The 22,641-nt window shown below is 42.6% G+C and overlaps 1 protein-coding gene across 4 annotated transcripts; it reads right to left on the bottom strand.

Annotated features, from left to right (window-relative positions):
- Nucleotides 1-6,002: 6,002 nt before the first annotated feature.
- CNBP (CCHC-type zinc finger nucleic acid binding protein) lies at nucleotides 6,003-21,388 on the bottom strand. 4 transcript variants are annotated; one of them, XM_032267942.1, is made up of 5 exons: nucleotides 21,168-21,388; nucleotides 9,064-9,201; nucleotides 8,874-8,966; nucleotides 8,507-8,705; nucleotides 6,003-7,227 (listed from the first exon to the last, which is right to left on the bottom strand). In XM_032267942.1, the coding sequence occupies exons 2-5, from the start codon at nucleotides 9,185-9,187 to the stop codon at nucleotides 7,110-7,112; spliced, it is 534 nt and encodes a 177-aa protein (XP_032123833.1). In that variant the 5' UTR covers nucleotides 9,188-9,201; nucleotides 21,168-21,388; the 3' UTR covers nucleotides 6,003-7,109. The 4 variants fall into 4 exon arrangements, with proteins under 4 accessions (XP_032123833.1, XP_032123835.1, XP_032123834.1 ...); XM_032267944.1 differs by having other exon boundaries at nucleotides 9,085-9,201; nucleotides 21,168-21,354; XM_032267943.1 differs by having other exon boundaries at nucleotides 8,507-8,708; nucleotides 9,085-9,201; nucleotides 21,168-21,333.
- Nucleotides 21,389-22,641: the final 1,253 nt, after the last annotated feature.

Genomic DNA, 22,641 nt, shown 5'->3' with positions numbered 1-22,641 from the left:
AAAGTAGAACCACCATATGACCCAGCAATTCCACTACTGGGTACATAGCCACAAAAAAGAAATCAATGTAAAAAAGTTATCTGCAGTCCCATGTTTACTGTAGCACTGTTAACAGCTGACATACACAACCAACCTAAGTGCCCATCAGTAGATGAACGGCTAAAGAAAAATATATACATACACCCAAAACCTAAAATGCAATAAAATAAATAAATGGGAAAAAAAAAAAAAAGAAAATATATACATACACAATGTAAAGACAGGGTTTCGCCATGTTGGCTAGGCTGGTCTTAAACTCCTGACCTCAGGTGATCCACCTGCCTCAGCCTCCCAAAGGGCTTGGATTACAGGTGTGAGCCACCATATATGGCCAGAAGTTACTTTCACTTTACAGATAAGAAAACTAGTTTAGAGGTATTCACTCAGCTTCCATTCTAAGACAACTACTGAGTTGGTGAAGACAAAATTCAAATAAGGTCTGACACCAGATCCTTTATTTACATGATGCCATGCGCTCTCAAAAATGAGCAAGGCTCCGCTGCTCAGACCAGAAGGGGCTTGGGGGCTGAGCTACAGCAGTATCAAGACTTTGGGAAAGTGAGAGGACTAGGCCAGCTTTTAGAAATTACACACATTAGCCAGGCACCATGGCTCACACCTGTAATCCCAGCACTTTAGGAGGCTGAGGCAGGTGGATCACCTGAGGTCAGAAGTTTGAGACCAGCCTGGTCAACATGGCAAAACCCCATCTCTACTAAAAAATACAAAAATTAGCCAGGCATGGTGGTGTGTGCCTGTAATCCCAGCTAGTAGCGGGGGCTGAGGCAGGAGTACTGCTTGAACCTGGGAGGCAGAGGTTGCAGTGAGCCAAGATGATGCCACTGTACTCCAACCTGGGCAACAGTGAGACTGTCTCAAAAATAAAAATAAAAATAATAAATTACACATTAATTCCTGGGAGTTTTCTCCCCTGGGCTTGCATTTTAAAGGATTTAGAATTCTTCCAATTGTTCCCCATGACTGAATTCATCCAGGTATCTATCATCCATGGCTCTCAACCCATAAAAACCATTTGGTGCAAGATTAATGGGGAACTTCATGATGAATGGACAAAACTGCAATGGCCAAACCCACTGATGATACTTATGATCACCAAAAGTTTTTAAAACCTGACATTTTGTACCTCCTGATATGATGCAACAGGAAGCACACTGCATCTCCTATGATATATTCTTGTCTAAAAGAAAGAAAAAGCGGTCGGGTGCAGCGGCTCACGCCTGTAATCCTAACACTCTGAGAAGCCGAAGCAGGCAGATCATTTGAGGTCCAGGATTCGAGACCAGCCTGGCCAACATGGGGAAACCCCATCTCTACTAAAAATACAAAAATTAGCTGGGCATACTGTTTGGCCCTGGGAGGTGGACATTGCAGTGAGCTGAGATTACACCAGCACGGCACTCCAGCCTTGGTGACCAACTGAGATTCCAATGCAAAAAAAAAAAGAAAGAAAATTAGCCAGGAGGGGTGGCAAGATGCCTATAATCCCAGCTAGTTGGGAAACCGAAGCAGGAGAATCACTTGGGAGTCAAGAGGTTTCGATGAGCTGAGATAGTGCTACTGCACTCCAACCTGGGCAACAGGGTGAGACTCTTGTCTCAAAAAAAAAAAAAAAAAGAAAAAGAAAAGAACCTATATATACATATATAGGTTCACATATATGTAAAATTAACCTGAATCTACCACTTTACAAAAACGATGGGGGCTAAAAATCATGTGAAACGTATCACAATGATACAATCAGCCAAATACAGGTCATAAGATCAATCCCAGGTTTTCTCCAGTAAAGACAGGAAACTGTTAAGAGACTTGGACACTTAAGAGATATTACCAAAAGCATGTATAGAGAGCATTTGGATCCTGATACAAAAAAAAAGTTAGAAAATTTTTTTCATCAAGTGAAGACAATTAAACACAGACCAAGTTCTTCGTGCTACTCAAGAATTATTGCGCCGGGCGCGGGGGCTCACACCTGTAATCCCAGCACTTTGGGAGGGCGAGGAGGGTGGATCATGAGGTCAAGAGATCGAGACCGTCCTGGTCAACATGGTGAAACCCTGTCTCTACTAAAAATACAAAAATTAGCTGGGCGTGGTGGTGCACGCCTATAGTCCCAGCTACTCAGAAGGCTGAAGCTGGAGAACTGCTTGAATCCGGGAGGCAGAGGTTGCGGTGAGCCGAGATGGCGCCATTGCACTTCAACCTGGGCAAGAAGAGCAAAACTATCCCCCCCCCCCAAAAAAAAAAAAAAAAAAAGAATTAAGGCTGGACATGGTAGCTCTTGCCTACAATTCCAGCACTTTGGAAGGCCAAAGCAGGAGGATCACTACAGTAGTTCGAGGCCAGCCCAGGCAACACAGCAAGACCTCATCTCTCTATTTTTTAGGGGGTGGAGATGCGGGCAGTCTCACTCCATCCCCCAGGCTGGAGGGCAGTGGCCCAATCTTGGCTCACTGCAACCTCCACTTCCCAGGTTCAAGCGATTCTCTGCCTCAGCCTCCCGAGTAGCTGGGATTACAGGCATCTGCCACCACGCCAGGCTAATGTTTGTATTTTTAGTAGAGACAGGGTTTCACCATGTTGGCCAGGCTGGTCTCAAACTCCTGACCTCAGGTGATCCAACCACTTTGGCCTCCCAAAGTGCTGGGATCATAGGCATGAGCCACCATGCCCACTGCAAGACCTCATCTCTACAAAAAATTTAAAAATTAGCCAGGCTTGGTGGCATATGCCTGTAGTCCCAGCTACTAGGGAGGCTAAAGTGGGAGGATCTCTTGAGACGAGGAGTTGAAGGTTAAGTGAGCTATGGTTGAGTCACTGCACTCCAGCCAGCCCGGGTGCCAGAGCAAGACTGTCCAAAAAAAAAAAAAAAAAAGGCAGTAACTTTAAGCTTAACCTAGTAAGTTAGCCTCTAGACTAGGAAATAGATATACAGAGAGAAACAAGTTAAATGATACCATAAGGAAACAACCAGTAAACAGGACATTTGGCCAGGTGCGGTGGCTTATGCCTGTAATCCCAGCAATCCCAGCACTTTGGGAGGCCAAGGCAGGAGACTGACAGTTCAAGAACAACCTGACCAACATGGAGAAACCTCGTCTCTACTGAAAATACAAAAATTGGCCGGGCGTAGTGGCGCATGCCTGTAATCCCAGCTACTCAGGAGGCCGAGGCAGGAGAATCACTTGAACCCGGGAGGCAGAGGTTGCAGTGAGCTGAGACCGCACTCCAGCGTGGACAACACGAGTGAGACTCCATCCCCCGCAACGAAAAAAAAAAAGACATTCAAGAAAACTGTTATAGTCTCCCAACAGTTAAGTTAGGAGAGTAAGACAGACTAAAGAAACCAATTAACTTGGCCAGGTATGGTGGCTCATGTCTGTAATTCTAGCACTTTGGGGGGCTTAGGCGGGTGGATGACTTGAGGTCAGGAGTCAGAGATCAACCTGTCTGACAGGATGAAACCCTGTCTCTACTAAAAATACAAAATTAGCTGGGCGTGGTGGCACGTGCCTCTAATCCCAGCTAGGAAGCTGAGGCAGAATTGCTTGAACCTGGGAGGTGGAGGTTGGGGGTCAGCCGAGATCATGCCATTGCACTCCAGCCGCAGCAACAAGAGTGAAACTCCGTCTCAAAAACAAAAACCAAAAAACAAAAAAACCAAAGATATTAGATGATACAAGGGAATAATGTTTAGATATAATAAGTATGATACTGGTATTGTGGTAATGAGAACATCTTGTAAAATGCATGATGAAGTGTCATGTCTATAATTTACTTTCAAACTATTAAGATGGAGAAAACACACAGGTGTTCATGGTACTGATTTTTTGTTGTTTTGAGATGGAGTTTCACTGTCCATCAGGATTGAGTGCAATGGCATGGATCTCGGTTCACAGCAACCTCTACCTCCTGGTTCAAGCAATTCTCCTGCCTCAGCCTCCCAAGTAGCTGAGACTACAGGCACACACACCACCACACCCAGCTAGTTTTTTTTTTTTTTTTTTTTTTTTTTGAGATGGAGTTTCACTCGTTACCCAGGCTGGAGTGCAATGGCGCGATCTCGGCTCACTGCAACCTCCGCCTCCTGGGTTCAGGCAATTCTCCTGCCTCAACCTCCTTAATAGCTGGGATTACAGGCACGCGCCACCATGCCCAGCTAATGTTTTGTATTTTTAGTAGAGACGGGGTTTCACCATGTTGACCAGGATGGTCTCGATCTCTTGACCTCGTGATCCACCCGCCTCGGCCTCCCAAAGTGCTGGGATTACAGGCTTGAGCCACCGCGCCCGGCCTAGTTTTCGTATTTTTAGTAGAGACTGGGTTTCACCATGTTAGCCAGGCTCATTAACTCCTGACCTCATGATCCATCACTTCGGCCTCCCAAAGTGTTGGGATTACAGGTGTGAGCCACTGCACCCATCCTGACTCTTTTTAATTAGCCTGATTTCACTGTAAAATACATTTTCATGTTGCACTGCTTGCCAGTCATCAAGGTCAAAGCAAATAAATTTTATCCTACAAAGGAACTTTGTGGTCTCCTGTGAATAGGTCCTTAATTAATGCATTTCAAAACGTCTCAAAAGGCAACTAAAGTACTACAAATTCAGCACAAGGAATGGGAAGCAATAGTTCTACATTTTAACCAACCCGCTCTTTTTCCCTTCCCAACGCACAAAGCTGTGATTAACACAGAATTTATTTAAGCGATTCTCCTGCCTCAGCTTCTCAAGTAACTGGGACTACAGGGATGTGCCACTACGCCCAGTTAATTTTTGTATTTTTAGTAGATGGGATTTCGCCACGTTGGCCGGGATGGTCTCGACCTCCTGATCCGCCTGCCTCAGCCTCCCCCAAAGTGCTGGGATTACTGGCATGAGCCACCACGCCCAGCCAGGAGAAAGAATTATTAACAACTAAGTTGACCGAAAATGCCATAACAGCATACCCCATTTGCTATGTTTTAGGTTTTCCTACATGAGGCCCAGAATTTGGGGGAAATAACTCCATGTGCACACCAGCCCCCAAACCTCATTTAACAGTGATGCCTTTGAATAAGTCTTTCCTTATGCTGTTTCATACATGTGGTAGAAAATAAAATTGTCAAGATATTTATTGTGTTAACATGTGAGACATACAATTTGTTCAGTAAAAATAGCACATGATGAAAAAATATTATAAGCTTATATTCATAAAGAAATGAGTACGCTATTACCTCTTTTTCTTGCTTGCTCTGGACTATTAATTTAACAAGGTCGGAATGTGCACAGCACAGCTGAGACACCACTGAATCGCTATACCATGAACTGACAGAAGGATCCTGCATGAAAGATGAAAAGCTCATACCCAAAGAATCACATAGCAACATGGAGGGGGAAAAATGAACTAAGTGGAAAAAGTATATGACACTAATTGCATTTAACTTGGGAGTTGGGAAACAGAGGGCATGTGGTGGGAAGAATTGTTGAGGTTCAGGCTCTAACAAACTGTTCATCTTTATGCAAATGAAGGTTCTTTTAACTCATCTATAAAGTGAGTTAAACAGATGAGTGCTAAGGTCCATCTCCACTTTAAATGAGATCCTAGCAAAAACAAGGAATCCACTACTTCAGATTCTTATGAAACTCAGGAAAAGGTCGGGTACAGTGGCTCACCTGAGGTCAAGAGTTCAAGACCAGCCTGACCAAAATAGTAAATCCCATCTCTATTAAAAATACAAAAATCAGCTGGGTGTGGTGGCGCACGCCTGTGATCCCAGCTACTTGGGGGGCTGAGAAAGGAGAATCACTTGAACCCAAGGGGAGGAAGCTGCAGTGAGCTGAGATCACACCCTTGCACTCGAGCCAGGGCAACAGAGCGAGACTCCATCTCAAAAATAAAAAATAAAAAAGAAACAAACACTAAAACAGCAATGGTATTAAAACTGTTCAGAATGAACACAGAACTAAAAGGCATTATTATAATGGATTACAAAGAGGATTTTCTATAGCTTTGCAAAAGCATCTAAATCCTATACATCCTTTTAACAGCAGTTTTCATTATTGAAGACATGACTTCAGTACAAAAAGAAAAGTCCAAACTGTCAGCTTTCAGTCCTCCACATTCCCCTCTTTAATATGGCATTTTGCACTATATACATTAATGAAAATTGGAAACAAAAGAACTTTAGTCAAACTCCCCTTCCTCCTCCAGCTTTATTGGAATAGTTTAAAATTACATTTCTATTTTCTAGGACTTCAGTTGCTTTTTCCATCTGACTTTTAAAAACTGATTACAGCAAATGAAACACAGTTGTCTAAGTGATATAGTATACAAAAATAACATCTTGATTTCTGTGAAAATGCATTTCTCTGCAATTCCTGAATAGCTCCAAATTATGCTAACTCTGAGCATTGATGTTTACTCTGGGTTTTAGATTTAGTCTTTGAAAAAATGTGTTCTAAACCTTTGCCATCACCATCTATGTGTCCAACATCAACACTGTGATGAAGTTTTTCCTGTTTAGGCTTTTATTCCGATTTCTCTCGCACAGCCATTAACACACGTTTGTCTTTTCATTTTGTTTACTCCCACTCAACTGTATGTTCTATGTAGGGCCTGATACAGATGTTACTTGATGTTATTTATTAGCTACTGAGGTCAGACAATCCAAGGCCATCATTATACTAAAATTAAAGTTATTCATGGAAGTTCATCGACACTTCCAAAATTGGTTTTACCTCCTACATGGGAACATGTTCAAGAAACCCAGGACGGGCTTACTGGTCTGACTCAACTCTTCCCATTCATCAATCCCTATTCACCAGTGGCATGGAAAGGGGGTTCTTTAACAAAGCATTATACGTAACACCTCTACCAAACTAAACATAAACTTTTTTTGTAGTTAAATGCAGAAAGTCGTTTTTTTCCACCCCTTTCCTCCTTTTACACGGCAAGTAAAGCTCACTGGCCTGGGAGTTGCCTCTATCTGCCAACCTTTGGCCAGTGAAGAGGATTCAGAGAAAATAATACAACCATCAATCAGAAAAAGGAGGGGCGACAAAGGAAAATAATTAGGCTGTAGCCTCAATTGTGCATTCCCGTGCAAGGTGCCCTGACTCGCCACAGCGGTAACAGTTGACTTCACTTGTCTTGCTGCAGTTGATGGCTACATGACCAGTTTCACCACACCTAAAAAGAAATTAAAATAGTTTTCACAATGGGCCTCAGAGCAAAACTGTCTACCAAAGCAACAGTCACGGTGCAGAACAAAAAGCCATTAATAAACCAAGTAGTACACTTTTATATTCAAGATAACAAATGTTTATACTGGCCAGGCGCAGCGGCTTATGCCTGTAATCCCGTACTTTGGGAGGCAAAGTCAGGCAGATCATGAGATCAGGAGTTCAAGTCCAGCCTGGCCAACATAGTGAAACCCCATCTCTACTAAAAATACAAAAATTAGCCAGGCATGGTAGTGCGTGCCTATAGTCCCAGCTGCTTGGGAGGCTGAGGCGGGAGAATTGCTTGAACCCGGGAGATAGAGGTTGCAGTGAGCCAAAATCGTGACACTGCACCTCAGCTCGCCAACAGTGACACTTCCTCTCCCCCCCCCCCCAAAAAAAGAATGTTTACATTAATAAACTGAGGGCAAGAAGTAGAAATAAAATAGAGCTACTCGGCCGGGCATGGTAGCTCATGCCTATAATCCCAGCACTTTGGGAGGCCGGGGTGGGCAGATCACAAAGTCAAGAGATCAAGACCATCCTGGCCAACATGGTGAAACCCCTTCTCTACTAATAATATACAACTTGGCTGGGCGTGGTGGCAAGCACCTGTAGTCCCAGCTACTTGGGAGGCTTGGGCAGGATACTCACTTGAACCCAGGAGGCAGAGGTTGCAGTGAAACGAGATCACGCCACTGCACTCCAGCCTGGTGACAGAGTGAGACTCTGTCACCAAAAAAAAAAAAAAAAAAAGAAGATACTCAACTGTGTAGCCTAAGCTATAAAATTAAAATTTTTGCCATTAAGAGATCCAACATTAAAACTACAACACTGATTAAGATCTTTGTCTTTATGCAATTAAGGTTTCACAGGTACATACACGGTAACATTTATCAAATAATACACTTTACATGTCACAAAGATTTCTGGTTACATGATGAAAGATTTATGTATATTAATTACAGAGCTTTCTATAGAGTCTCTCGAAGTTTCTAATTATAACACTCTTACATATTAAAAAAGTCCAGTTGTGAAAACTGTCCAAGTGCCGTAAGTCACAGAATATCAGGGCAGAATGCAGAATTATATACAGATAGACTGCCAGTTACGTATGCTGAAAACTCGTCTTACCTGGTCACAACCAACTTTCACTGAATTTACTAAGAGCCTTCCATTTATAGCTAATTCATCTGTAGAAGAATCTCTGCAATGAGCTTTCCCGTAACAACATTCTAATACCTTACCTATAGCACTTCACTTTGGTGCAGTCTTTTTGAATGTGTCCAAATTCTCCACAAGAATAGCACTTCTGCTCATCTGCATGGTCGCAGTCACGAGCCAGATGGCCTGGTTTGCCACAGTTGTAGCAGCACTGCTCTCGCTCTCTCTTGGGCTCCTTGCAGTCCTTGGCAATGTGACCACCTCTACCGCAGTTATAGCAGGCTTCAACAATAAGGAAAAGAAACAGACCAAGACTATAAAACCTTTACAAAGTGTTATGTTTTAAATTATACAATACAAAACCTCAAAGGTGGAAAAGCTATACGCAGCTGCACGTGCTCACCTCTCCAAGCTCTAGAGGGGTATGAAAAGGAAGTGTTAAATACTTACCATCCTCCTGAAGATCACAATCCTTGGCAAGATGACCAGACTCACCGCAGCGATAACAGATGTCTGGAAGAGATGAGGAAACAAACTGGAAACCTGTTTTGAGCAAAAACAAAAGAAATTTGGCTAGTCAGACCAGTCTTGATACTAACAAATACTGAAGTACTTCAAATTTTTGTATTCGACAAAATACCTCTATCCGAGGTAAAACCACCTCTGCCACGGCTTCTCATTCCACGACCACGGCCTCCACCAGTAGGGCATTCCCGGGCCCAGTGGCCAGATCGTCCACATTTGAAGCATTCATTGCTGCTCATGGCTACAGTCGGATCTTTAAAATATTAAGAGTAACAACATTAAACCACTGAAATTTCTTTTAACTTTTATTCTCCATTAACTGTATTTTTGGAAAATTATTCTGGGAAAAAAAAAGCTAATATTGGGCCGGGCGCGGTGGCTCAAGCCTGTAATCCCAGCACTTTGGGAGGCCGAGGCGGGTGGATCACGAGGTCAAGAGATCGAGACCATCCTGGTCAACATGGTGAAACCCCGTCTCTACTAAAAATACAAAAAATTAGCTGGGCATGGTGGCGCGTGCCTGTAATCCCAGCTACTGAGGAGGTTGAGGCAGGAGAATTGCCTGAACCCAGGAGGCGGAGGTTGCGGTGAGCCGAGATCGCGCCATTGCACTCCAGCCTGGGTAACAAGAGCGAGACTCCGTCTCAAAAAAAAAAAAAAAAAAAAAAAAAAAAAAAAAGCTAATATTTTGGTTAAAAAAAACCCACACAACTACATGCTTGGGCATTATAGATCTATTATAATACACACATTAATACAGTCTTTGAAGGAGTGATGGAATTTATAGGGTTAGGGTCAATTAAAATTCATTATTAGAAAATAATTGGTAGTGAGTGGGCATGGTGGCTCACGCCTGTAATCCTAGTACTTTGGGAGGCCAAGGCAGGTGGAACATCTGAGGTTAGGAGTTTGAGATCAGCTTGGCCAACATGGCAAAACCCCATCTCTACTACAAAAAATAGCTAGGTGTGGTGGCACACACCTATAATCCCAGCTACTAGAGGGGCTGAGGCATGAGAATTGCTTCAACCTGGGAGGTGGAGGTTGCAGTGAGCTGAGATCGTGTCACTACACTCTAGCCTGGAGGATAGAGACTCCATCTAAAAAAAAAAAAAAAAAAAACAAAAAAAAAAAAAAAAAAAAAAAAAAAAAAAAAAGAAAAGAAAAGAAAAGAAGTAATTGGTAGTAATACTCATTCCAGGTCCAGCTTAATGGACACATTTGCAAATAGAAGTCTTTATTTACTCATCAGAAAATTGGAATAACCCAACTAAGGAACCTATAAAATGGATTCTCAGAGCGAGGAGTTGGTGGAAAAAAATACTCTCTTAACCTTAGCACCCGATATAGTACCTAGTTATACTGCAGCACTTGCCTGGTGATTGAGATATTCCTTAGAACAGATATGTTAAAACAAATGCAAGATACAAATTTTATCTCTAGAGGGTACAAAAGTACAGTAGGCCCTCTATATCCATGGGTTCTGCATCCATGGATTCAACCAACCTTGGAATAAAAACATTCAGGGGAAAAAAGTGGCATCTGTATTGAATATGCAGACTTTTTTTCTTGCCATTATTCCTTAAACAATACAATGTTAACAACCACTTAATCGGCACTTACACTGTATTAAGAAGTTTTAATCTAGAGATGATTTTAAAGTATATGGGAAGATGTGCAAAGGTTGTAATCCAAGTACTACACCATTTTATATCAGGAACTTGAGCAGAGGAGGATTCTGATACCTGAGGGAGGTCGTGGAACCACTTCTCCACAGATACCAAGAGATGATTATATAAAAAAAAAGACTAGGAAAATGACCATGAGTTACACCAAAGCGCTAATAGCACCTACAGCACTGGGAATGTTTGTGCTTTGTTCTTTTATTCCCCCCTTTCCAAATGTTTCTGTAATGTAATTCTACATTTTAAACAAGGCTACTTAGAATTTCGTAATAAATTCCTTTAATTGGGTATCATTTTAAAATAAAAATAAAACTCCCACTAAAGCAAATGGATTTTGTACTTCTTATGTAACAATCTAAAAATAAATTGAGGCTATTCTTAAAATAGAATAAAATGGAATAGAACAGGAATGAAAACAATGTAACTGTATTTTCACACTTCCATATCTAAATATTTTTACCTTTAATTCCATTGTCAAACAATGGCACACAAAGTCATATTTTAAATATCCTCTCAAACCTAAGCACGGGTACCATAACCTAAAAAAACATATTTCCAACTGAGTAAAACTAACTGGATGATGGAATTAGCTAACTCAACCACAGCACCAAAGACCCAAAAGGCAGTCAGGAAAATGGCAAGGTTCTCCACTTTCAGAAACTATTTAATCATTAACTTGTAGAGATATTTAGTAATTAAAAATTAAGCTAAAGTTCAGTTTCAGAAAGTTCCCATTGTCAAATATACAAAAGAAAATAACCCTCATCTCCAGGTGGATAGTGAAAATAAATAAATAAATAAATAAAATAACCCAATACTCACTTATCCCAACTCTGTGCAATCTGATTCAGGGTAAGTTTTTAGAGAAATCTTTCCACTAAAAAATAATAATAAAAAGAAAAAAAAAAGGTCGGGCGTGGTGGCTCACGACTGTAATCCAGGCAGTTTGGAGGCCACGGCGGGCGGATCACCTTAGGTTGGGAGTTCAAGATCAGCCTAACCAACATGATGAAATCCCGTCTTAAAAAAAATAAAAATAAAATAAAATAAAAGAGAAATCTTTCTACTAACTCTTGCCACGTGCCTACGAACATATAACCAAAAAAACCGTTTGGCTATGAGTTATTTGTGGTTTCAGATGTATAAAACATTATTTCTAGTTAAAAGAAACTAGCCAGTGAAGGAGACTAAAAACATATTTTTACAGAATTTGAAAGAGTATCTGCTTTGTAATCATTCTTTTAACTGTACTAGTATTAGAATCCTAAATTATGTAAACTGGTTTCCACCATAGGTAAGAGTTAGGATTAAAAAAAAAAAGAATGGCATATAAAATGGTCAAAGAAAAAAAGCTGCTTATGGCACCACTTCTCCCCCACCTTCATTTTGTAACTTCTCCAGTTTAGTCAGATCAACTTGGGCTCATTTAACAACTGCTCTCAGAAATAACTATTTGCACTTAAATGATTACTTTTACAGAGTAATCCACCAGACAATCTGCAAGTCCTAAATATTTTACAATATTTAAACAAGATACTTCGCTTTTAGAAAATACAAAACAAGGCTGGGTACAGTGGCTCACACCTGTAATCCCAGCACAAGGCTGGGTACAGTGGCTCACACCTGTAATCCCAGCACTTTGGGACACCAAGGCAGGAGGATCACCTAAGGTCAGGAGTTTGAGACCAGCCTGACCAACATGGGGAAACTCTGTCTCTAATAAAAATACAAAATTAGCTGGGCATGGTGGCACACACGTGTAATCCCAGCTACTCAGGAGGCTGAGGCAGAAGAGTCACTTGAACCCGAGATTAATCAATGTTAAGATTTCTCACAAACTGTTTCTCCATTGTCTTGTTTATCTCTAGTCATGGGACCCAGATCTAGTATAAAGGTGGGGGTAGGGAGAATGACAGGAACAAATATTTCTGGAAAGGAAACCATTGGCTAAAATAGCATGTTAAGACTTAATATTAAGCTCTACTTCCATTTCATTATGAACTACAAATGACATTTCTCCACTTAGTCAAGCAAATAAAATAATCCCATTAAAAGTGTCTCACAAGACTGCAATTCAAGTACTATTCTGTAAAACAAACATGTACCTCAGTGGCAAAGGCAGAACTTTACACACTAGAACAGAAATTTTAGATATTTTGCCATTTTTAGTCACGCATAATTATGTTTACTAAATGCTAAAAACAAAACAAAACAAAACAAAATACCACTAAGTCTTAGAAGGGAAGAAAGAATGTTTTTAGCCCCTAAATGTCATCAATACGACACATGCTTTTTAAAGGTGTCTTTCAGTGGCCTTAGGTACTTACGTATGCAATCTGCCTTCTCCTCCCTTTGGCCAACCCCAACACAGTGAATCAGGTGGTTTACAGTTTCACTGATAACTGGTCCCTTGTGGTAGACTTGTCTTTAGTAACATAATTAAACTAACCACTTTCCATAATGTTTTAGAAACACACTACTTATTTTTTTAATTGCATTTTAGGTTTTGGGGTACATGTGAAGAACATGCAAGATTGTTGCCTAGGTACATACATGGCAGTGTGATCTGCTGCCTTCCTCCCCATCACCTGTATCTGGCATTACTCCCCATGCTCTCTCCCCAACCCCCCCACCCCCGCCACTGTCCCTCCCCTATTTCCCCACCCCCGACAGACCTCAGTGTGTGATGCTCCCCTCCCTGTGTCCATGTGTTCTCATTATTCAATACCCACCTATGAGTGAGAACATTCAAGAAACACACTACTTATATTAGGCAGCAGGTCCCCATCCTAGTACTCATCTCAGAAGAATATATTTAAAGGTCTTTACAGAATTCTGTGATATTCCTTAGTAAAACTAGGGTAAGGTAAGACAGCTGAGAATCATGGCCCCATGAATCTGTCTCATTGCCTGACTGCTTCTGGCTGGAATTTCGCTGCACGATCCTGGTCTCCCCTGCTCCTTCTCCACCTGTCACAACTTTTTTCAACCTTCATGGGTCAACTCAAATGCCAACTCTATAATAGAATCTGGGCTGGGTGCACTGGCTCACACCTGTAATCCCAATACTTTGGGAGGCCGAGGAAGATGGATCACAAGGTCAGGAGTTTGAGATCAGCCTGACCAACATGATGAAACCCATCTCTATTAATAATACAAAAATTAGCTGGGTGTGGTGGTATGCGCCTGTAGTCCCAACTTATCGGGAGGGTGAGGCAGAAGAATTGCTTGAACCCGGGAGGCAGAGGTTGCAGTGAGCCGAGATTGTGCCACTGCACTCCAGCCTAGCACCTGGCGACAGAGTGAGACTCTGTCTCAAAAAAAAAAAAAAAAAAAAAAAAAAAAAAAGTTCTAGGACACTCTGTTAATATCTATCTAATGGCAGTGCCATATTGCCTTGTATGATATTCCTTGAAGGCAGAGACCAAGTAATTCACCTTTGAATCATCAAACACCCCATATAGTTAACCTTTTAGTAGCCATTATGTAACTCAGCATTTTAATTTTTGGGGGACAGGGGTCTTTAGTAATTTGGTGAATAAACTAGTGACCCAATCCAATCTAACCAAGCACTAACAATAAAGCACCTAAATTACTGCTATCAGTCACAAGAGTTATTGCATCATTAATTTAAAGTAACGATGTATTCTCAAGTTTTATACTCATTAAGGACTGACTACAGTCACTCCCTGAAACTCTCAGTTTTCTGAAATCATAGGTAGGATTCTGCACAAATGAATTTTTAGGATCCACAACTTTCAGCTTCTGACAGGGATTAAGGCCAATCACTCAAAAGGACATTCCCAATGTAATGTTTTTAAAAATCTGTAACAGAAGTTATCTTTTACTTATGTTATTTTGGGGGATTCCAATCTATAATAAAGCAAAGACTGGAAAATATTAAAGCAAAAAAAACGGATAAATCATAAAACCATGAAAATTAGATTTTTTTCCCACATTATCTAACACGATCCCCATGTGTGGCTGAGAAATTTACACCCAAGACAACTAAAATAGCCAGCAGCCAGGCCAGAACTTCTAACTTGTCATCCAGGTTCTATTAGTCCAAGAATTCATAACCAACTAGACTTCAGTACTATTTTTATGCAATGCTACAAAACATACTAACTTCAATAAAAAAACAAAATACTGTTTTTCATTTTTTGTCAGCCAGCAGGAATACATGTATTTTCTTCCTTTTGCCAAAAACCACTAACATGGGGCTGGGCACAGTGCCCCATGTCTGTAATCCCAGCACTATGGGAGGTAGAGGCACACAGATCACAAGGTCAGGAGATCAAGACCATCCTGGCCAACATGGTGAAACCCTGTCTCTACTAAAAATACAAAAATTAGCTGGTACACTCCTGTAGTCCCAGTTACTCAGGAGGCTGAGGCAGGAGAATCACTTAAACCTGTGAGGTGGACGTTGCAGTGAGCCAAGCTGGCACCAGCGTACTCCAGCCGAAGCGACAGAGTAAGACTCCGTCTCAAAACAAAGCAGCAACAACAACAAAACCCCACTAACCTAAGGGACCACTTAATTAAAGGTTCCTTGGGTTTGTGTTTTCTCTGGAAAAAAATTTTTGTAAAATCTGATACATCTATAGTGCACTGATGTAGCCTGCCTGTCACTATAAAAGAGATTTTATTTTAGGACCATACTTAACCTGGGTTAATCACTTAACCCAGTTTAACTACTTGTTGTGTTACCTCAAAGACATTTGACTGCTCATCTGTCTTACTGGTAAAAAAGAGATAATAAAACTGATGTATGTGGTAAGAATTGTTACACAGTACTTTGTGCTTAATAGATAATCAATTAAAAAACCTATCGGCCAGGCAAGGTGGCTCACGCCTGTAATTCCAGCACTTTGGGAGGCTGAGGCGGGTGGATCATGAGGTCAGGAGATCAAGACCATCCTGGCGAACACAGTGAAACCCCATCTCTACTAAAAATACAAAAAAAGTAGCTGGGCATGGTGGCACCACCTGTAGTCCCAGCTACTGGGGAGGCTGAGGCAGGAGAACCATTTGAACCTGGGAGGCGGAGGTTGCAGTGAGCCAAGATCATGCCACTGCACTCCGGCCGCGTGACACCTCAGAAAAAAAAAAAAACCTATCAAAATTTTTGTCTTCTGAGTACATAGTTATTCTTTCCACTATTTCCCCAATTACCTTAGACTGCTTACAGGTAGTAGACAGAACTCAGTCCAAAGTCTATTACATAGCAGAGTGGGGCTAACTGCTTATACTCGGTTTCCCACCTTACAGTTCTATTTCCTGAATGGAATGGAAAAGAGATTAAGAGGAGAAAAACAGGTGAGTTCCAAATCAATTCACATTTTCAACTACCAGACATCAAGACATCTGTTCTAAGTTTCAATTTTTGTGTATCAAATTTTTATAACACAAACCACTTTAAAAGGTGGTAGGAGCACAGGGCATGCCAGGCAGGAGAAGGAATGACTAAGAAAGTCAAGGTAAGGTCTGGGCAGAGCATGGCGGCTCATGCCTATAATCCCAGCACTTTGGGAGGCTGGGGCAGGCATATCACTTGAAGTCTGGAGCTCAAGATCAGCCTGGCCAACATGGTGAAACCCTATCTCTACTAAAAATACAAAAATTAGCCGAGTATGGTAACACACACCTATAATCACAGCTACTTGGGAAGCTTGGGCAGGAGAATTGCTTGAACCTGGAAGGCAGGGGTTGCAGTGAGCTGAGATCACGCCACTGCACTCTAGCCTGGGAAACAGGGAGGGACTCTGTCTCCAAAAAAAAAAAAAAAAGTCTGACAAGACTGTGAGGGGCCATGAAAGCTAAACTAAGAAGCATAACTATTTTACTCCCACAGGAGGGACCATTGGGGGGGGGGGGAGGAAGAAGAAAAAAACTGTTTTACAAATTTTGTACTTATTGAGGCTTTAAAGATTAAATATTGGAATTAAATGAACCACAAATGATTATTATACTAAATTTGTCTACCTTAACGTAATTGTACCATACTATTGATACTAAGAACAAATCTAGTAAACTACTAAAACCTAACAGTATGTGGTCAAGACTAACAATCTGGGTTCTAATAAATAGAATGATCATAACTCTATCCTAGAAAATACATTTAAAATAAGTAGCAACAGGAAAGTTAGGGATAAAAAAATGATACTAGCAAAGTAAGGTGTGATTCTGGCTATCTTTATTATTTTATATGGTTTTCCTAACACAGCTGGACACATTCACATTTGTATATATCCTTAATAACTTCGAAAGGATTATCCCTGACTCATTCATGTTGTTGACCTAACTGCATTGAGACCACATTGGAGCTTTTGCCCTCTGAATGTATATACTCATTGTTAAGATGGCAAGTCAGTTTAGTGTTCCAACATGGTACTGGAACACTTCAGACTGTTTTGATAAAAACAAACTACGGATGCAAAGAAAGGAAGCAGTATACATTCTGCATTACCTGCATTCCAGCCAGGAGAATGGAAAACAGAGTACTTACCTGGGGGGCAATTCTACATTCTTATCCTGGTTCCTGCATTTACTGCCTGACCTTGGTTAATAACATGCATTTCTGCCTGGCCTGATTACTTCTTGAAGGGTTTTAATACCTGGATACCTATGAGTCAGGCATTAGTGAACATATATATAATCTTACAACCTTACAAGTAATGTATTCTTGCTCCATTTCAATGACAAACTAAAGATATGACACCAAGTGACTTACCCAAAGCCACACATCTAAAGTACATTAGGATTTCAAGAGTCTGGCTCTCAACCCTCTGCAGAGGCTTTCGTTAAGAGTTCATCAAAAGTTGAGGCTGGGCGAGGTGGCTCACGCCTGTAATCCCAACACTTTGGGAGGCTGAGGCAGGCGGATCATCTGAGGTCAGGAGTTCAAGACCAGCTTGGCCAACATGGTGAAACCCTGTCTCTACTAAAAATACAAAAATTAGCCAGGTGTGGTGGCAGGCACCTGTAGTCCCAGCTACTTGGGAGGCTGAGGCAGGAGAATGGCTTGAACCTGGAAGGCAGAGGTTGCAGTGAGACGAGATCATGCTATTGCACTCCAGCCTAGGTGACAGAGCGAGACTCCATTTCAGAAAAAAAAAAAAGTTAAAGTACACAAAAATGCTATCATAATATATGACAAAAATGCCATTGTGTAGTATTTTTAAAGCAGGGAATTATACAATTTACTTCCTACTTCAAAATATTACATAAAGGTAATACTATGTATCTAGTAACTTTAAAAAAGCCATGGCTGGGCACAGCGGCTCACGCCTGTAATCCCAGCACTTTGGGAGGCCAAGGCAGACAAATCACAAGGTCAGGAGATCTCGATGTTCCTGGCCAACATGGTGAAACCCCATCTCTACTAAAAATACAAAAATTAGCCAGGCATGGTGGTGTGTACCTGTAATCCCAGCTATCCGGAGGCCAAGGCAAGACAATCACTAGAATCTGGGAATCGGAGGTTGCAGTGAGCTGAGACTGCACTCCAGCCTGGGCTGGTGACACAGCGAGACTCAGCACCCCACCCTCCACCATCTCCCCCACATACAATTGAATTGTATTCATTCTGTATTTCTCTTTAGATAAAAACAAAGTAAAACTAGAACTGATAGCTTTTTAAAAAAAATCTACAGTCATAATTTTGACTTCATTCACACAGGTTTCTTGAATTTTAAGCTAAGACAGACATTCTCCTTAACTTCATGGCAGAACTTACGAGTCTCACCAAACACACAAACACTGGCAACCTGATTTCACTAGTTAACACCTCACTGTATTTATGGAGCCATTCCAGGTGATCATTGTAGCCCTCTCACATTCCTAAAACAAAATCCTTCTAATTACAACTTGAAATCTGGTGGCCCCAAGTTCTCACTTTATTATCCCAGTAGTTTTAAACATGAAAATGCTGCAAAGCTTACTGCAATCACTCAGTGGCATTCCCTTGCTGCAGCAGCATCTGACACTGCCAGAATAAGAGTTCTATGAAGTGAGGCAGTAGGGAAAGAGCATTCTCCACATAGCAGGCCAGGATGCCTTGGCATCATTCTCCTGGCTTTCTACTTACTGTCAGGAAGCTAGGAAGAGAAAAAAACCAATCATTTTTTAAACTCTCATTCCTGCAGGGAAAAAAAAAAGCAAAATCTCTTGTGGTCAACTGTTCAGCCAATACACCATTCAATCCAATTAGTCCAGTGGTAGTTTCATTGCTTTTAGGCACCAGTTTGGTATTATCCCATATGCATGCCACGTATTTTATTGAACTTTAAAAGCCAAGTAGAATTGTCATAAATCATGTAACAAAACACATTTATACTTTAAGATAAAGATCTCTCTGGCTGTTTCAGATGTTCAAATGCCAGTGTAAGAAAAACCCCTGGTCTTCCACTGATTTGGTTCAAAATATTTTACAGACTGCACCATATGTTTGAAATATATTACCTCTCCTGTTACCAATACGAAAAAAAATGTGGACCTTTGGTTCCTCAGAAAAACACAAACATAACTGTTACTTTTTTTTAAAGAAAAACTGTTATCAAGAGATGAAATCTGGAAAACTTTAAGTTTTTAATTCTGCCTTTGAGAATCTAATAAATTATTCCTTTTATATTCCAATACACAAAGAACTCTTGTAGATAAGAATCAGACTCAACAAACTAAAAATAGCATGTACCTAGGATCATGGCAGTTTACAGGTGTTTCATTAACCTTAACTAGACCAACTCATTAGAAGCATTTAAAACTATTTAGAAGTGGGGAGGGGGAAGCCTAAGTGATAAGGACTAAATATCTTATCTTTTTGAAACCCTAAAAGCTCTACGCTCCGTTTATACTACTTAAGCAAACAACATAAAATTGCAAATTTAAATTCTAAGATTAATCCCTTCATGGAAATGTTAACTGGTTATGTTTCACTCCAAAATTGGGTCAAACAATACGAAAGGGGGAGAATCTACTTTTAAAAACGTAATTTAAGAGCAAGATGGGGATATACATTAGACGACCTTCACTTCGAAAAAGACAAAAAACGAATTCAGAGTTTTGGCTTCGTATCTCTTCTGAGTCCTTCAGAATAATGACTGAAACACACTAGCTGAAATCACAGACGATTACTGAGCAATGTTCTCTTTTTACAAGACCCCACAAGACCAGCAGTCACTTCCTTTGGAAGTGCCCTGTGGCTGAAGCCATGTGGTTAACATGTGGCAACAAGCACAAGTCTTACCCATCAACACCTAAACCCAAATGTGGAGAATTATGCCATTCTAAAATAGGTTTTCACGATATGGAAAAATCTAGATGGAATATGGCTAATCGAATTTCATGTCTGTCTCGTTTGTAATTACATCTGTTTCATTAATCCAAGAAATGATGCAAAGACTACCGACTGCTGCTATGGTTTTGGAGGATTGACAAATTCGTGTTTTTTTCTGGTAATGGCGCTTTTAAAGGATCCCAGCAACTTAAATCGTGTTGACTCAGGGAAAGTGGGCCCCATTAGCCCCTTTTCGAATGCTAATGTAAGACAAGCAACTTACTACCTAAATAACGATAAGAATACTAGAATCAGGGAAACCATCAGGTATGGGGAGTACGAACTCTAAAGGCTCACAAGTCTTCCAGTGGTGTCTGGCCACCGGAAACACAAGAGCGTCTTCAAAAACCCTTTTCTTTCTTTTTCTTTTTTTTTTTTTTTTTGTGAGACGGAGTCTCGCTCTGTTGCCCAGGCTGAGTGCAGTGGCGCGATCTTGGCTCACCACAACCTCCGCCTCCCGGGCTCAAGCGCTTCTACTTCCTCAGCCTCCCGAGTAACTAGGCCTACAGGCGTGCACCACCATGACCCGCTAATTTTTGTATTTTTAGTAGAAACGGTTTTTCACTATGTTGGCCAGGCTGGTCTCGAACTCCCGACCTCGCGATCCGCCCGCCTCGGCCTCCCAACGTGTTAGGCTTACAGGCGTGACCCACTGCGCCCGGCCTAAGAACCCTTTTCTAAGGCCCCCAAAACCCTTGGCACATTGCCCGTCAGGCTCACGACCCCAGCACATGGTCTGCACGACTATACCCAACCCATTCTCCCTTCGTCCGCAGCCGGGAGCCTTTCCCCACAACGCGGACTCTTTCCACCGAGTTCCCGCCAAATCCACCCTCTGCCCCTCATTCGGCGACCCTCGACGCATTAGGGCCTCAGCCCCAAGGGCGCAAGGGTCCGAGCCCCCCGTGCCCTAAGCCTGCGGCCTGGGGTGCGGCCCTGGCGCCGAGAGGCCCCCATGCTCGGCGACCCAGCTTCCCAGAACGAAGAAAGGGCAGAAGTGTCGTCTGACAGCGGTGGGCCAGAAACTAGGGTCCGAGGAGGCGGCAGCAGCCGAGCTTCCCGCCTGACGCAGCAGCGGCGCAGGCCAAAGTGCAGCCGCCATCGCCGCCTCGCCGCTCCCTACCCTCTCTGTTCGCCTCAGAACCGCTCCGCACTGCGGTTCCCTCTGCGCCGGCCCCCTCCCCCAGCCCTCACCTTCCGCGTCGGAGCGGGCCCGCAGCGACGGAGTCTCAGACGCAGGCCTGTGGAAGACGGCTCGCAAGGTAGCGGCTGTTTATTTTGAGGGTCCTTGCCTGCGCCACACGCGGGTCTGCACACGGCCCCACATACGCCGCTGCGCACGGCTCTCCTCCGCCTCGCCCACGCGGCCAATCAGCGCGCGGGGTTCGGCAGTCCAATCAGAGACGCTCGCGGGAGGGCCGCCCCGCTGGAGCGCGGCGCGGCGCGGGGCGGGACTAGTGTTTCTGCGCGCCGCTGCTTTTCCCGCCGTGCCACGCGCGCGGCCTTTCCCGCCGGGATTATAGTCCCAGTGGCCCTCGGGCCCTTCCTAGATGGGTCCGCCCTCTTCCCGACTGGATAGAAGTCTGGCTGTCCCCGCCTTGGTGGTCTCTCTTGCCAGCTGGAGCCTAGGGATGCCAGGGGACGGGTCTCGGTGCAGTGACTGCGATTATCATGCGACCACAGAAAGTTTCTCCTCCTTCTCGGGCACCTACCAGGCCCTTGGCTTTCAGAGCCGGGCCCGATTTCCAGATACCTTTAAGTTTGCAGAAAAGGGGTGCCAGGTCACGTTGGTCACGGCTGTGGGATACAGGCTCTAAGATTTGTATTGGTTTTTGTGAGCTGGGAAAAGGCCTTGCTGCTTTCTTCGCTAGGACTGATGTATATTCCCAAGATGAAAGTGCCTGGTGAGGGAGAGGGGCCTCCGTGGGAAGGTCATGAGCATGGAAGGGAGTGGTGCCCAGACTATGACGTTTATCTCGTTTATGAGTGACATCCCGCGGGAGGGCCAGGAGAACCATTTGACCTGGCCTGTCATATTCAGGAATTGACTTCAGTTTAGATTTGTTATTTTCTCCAAAAGAGATGTGGGTATATAGTCCTAGATAGTCTTGTCAAGATGAAACTCAATTTCAATTGTTCACTATAAAATATTTCAGAATTTTGTGTCTCATTCTAGAATGGCTTTATTTGAAACAAAACAAACGAAACAAGGAAGAGTCCCAAGTCTCATCGTTTTGACCCAAGTTTCATCTCAGTGGGATCCCCCAGTTCAATGCTATGATATCTTTTTAAGAGTGGGGTCTCACTCCGTCGCTGGGATTATAGGCATGAGCCGCTGCACCTGGATCCCAGTGTTATGATTTTTGAAATCATGGTTGTGAGAAGGCAGAGCACATATGTTGAGAGTCAGGCATTAAAACTGGGTTCAAATCACTAGTGATTACTTAGTCATGGTAAAGCAGTTAGCAGATTGTGTTCAATATAGCAGTTATCAAAGAATGAAGGTATAACTTGAAGGACCAATGATATTTTAAACTTTTTTTTTTTTTTTGAGACGGAGTCTCGCTCTGTCGCCCAGGCTGGAGTGCAATGGCACGATCTTGGCTCACCGCAACCTCTGCCTCCCACGTTCAAGCCATTCTCCTGCTCAACCTCCCTCCTCCCAAGT

Source organism: Sapajus apella, unplaced genomic scaffold (genome assembly GCF_009761245.1).
Source record: "Sapajus apella isolate SASKATOON/1434 unplaced genomic scaffold, GSC_monkey_1.0 scaffold174, whole genome shotgun sequence".
In the NCBI taxonomy this organism is placed as follows: domain Eukaryota; kingdom Metazoa; phylum Chordata; class Mammalia; order Primates; family Cebidae; genus Sapajus; species Sapajus apella.
The sequence above is the reverse complement of the archived record's forward strand: the minus strand, read 5'-3'. Positions and strand labels throughout refer to the sequence as shown.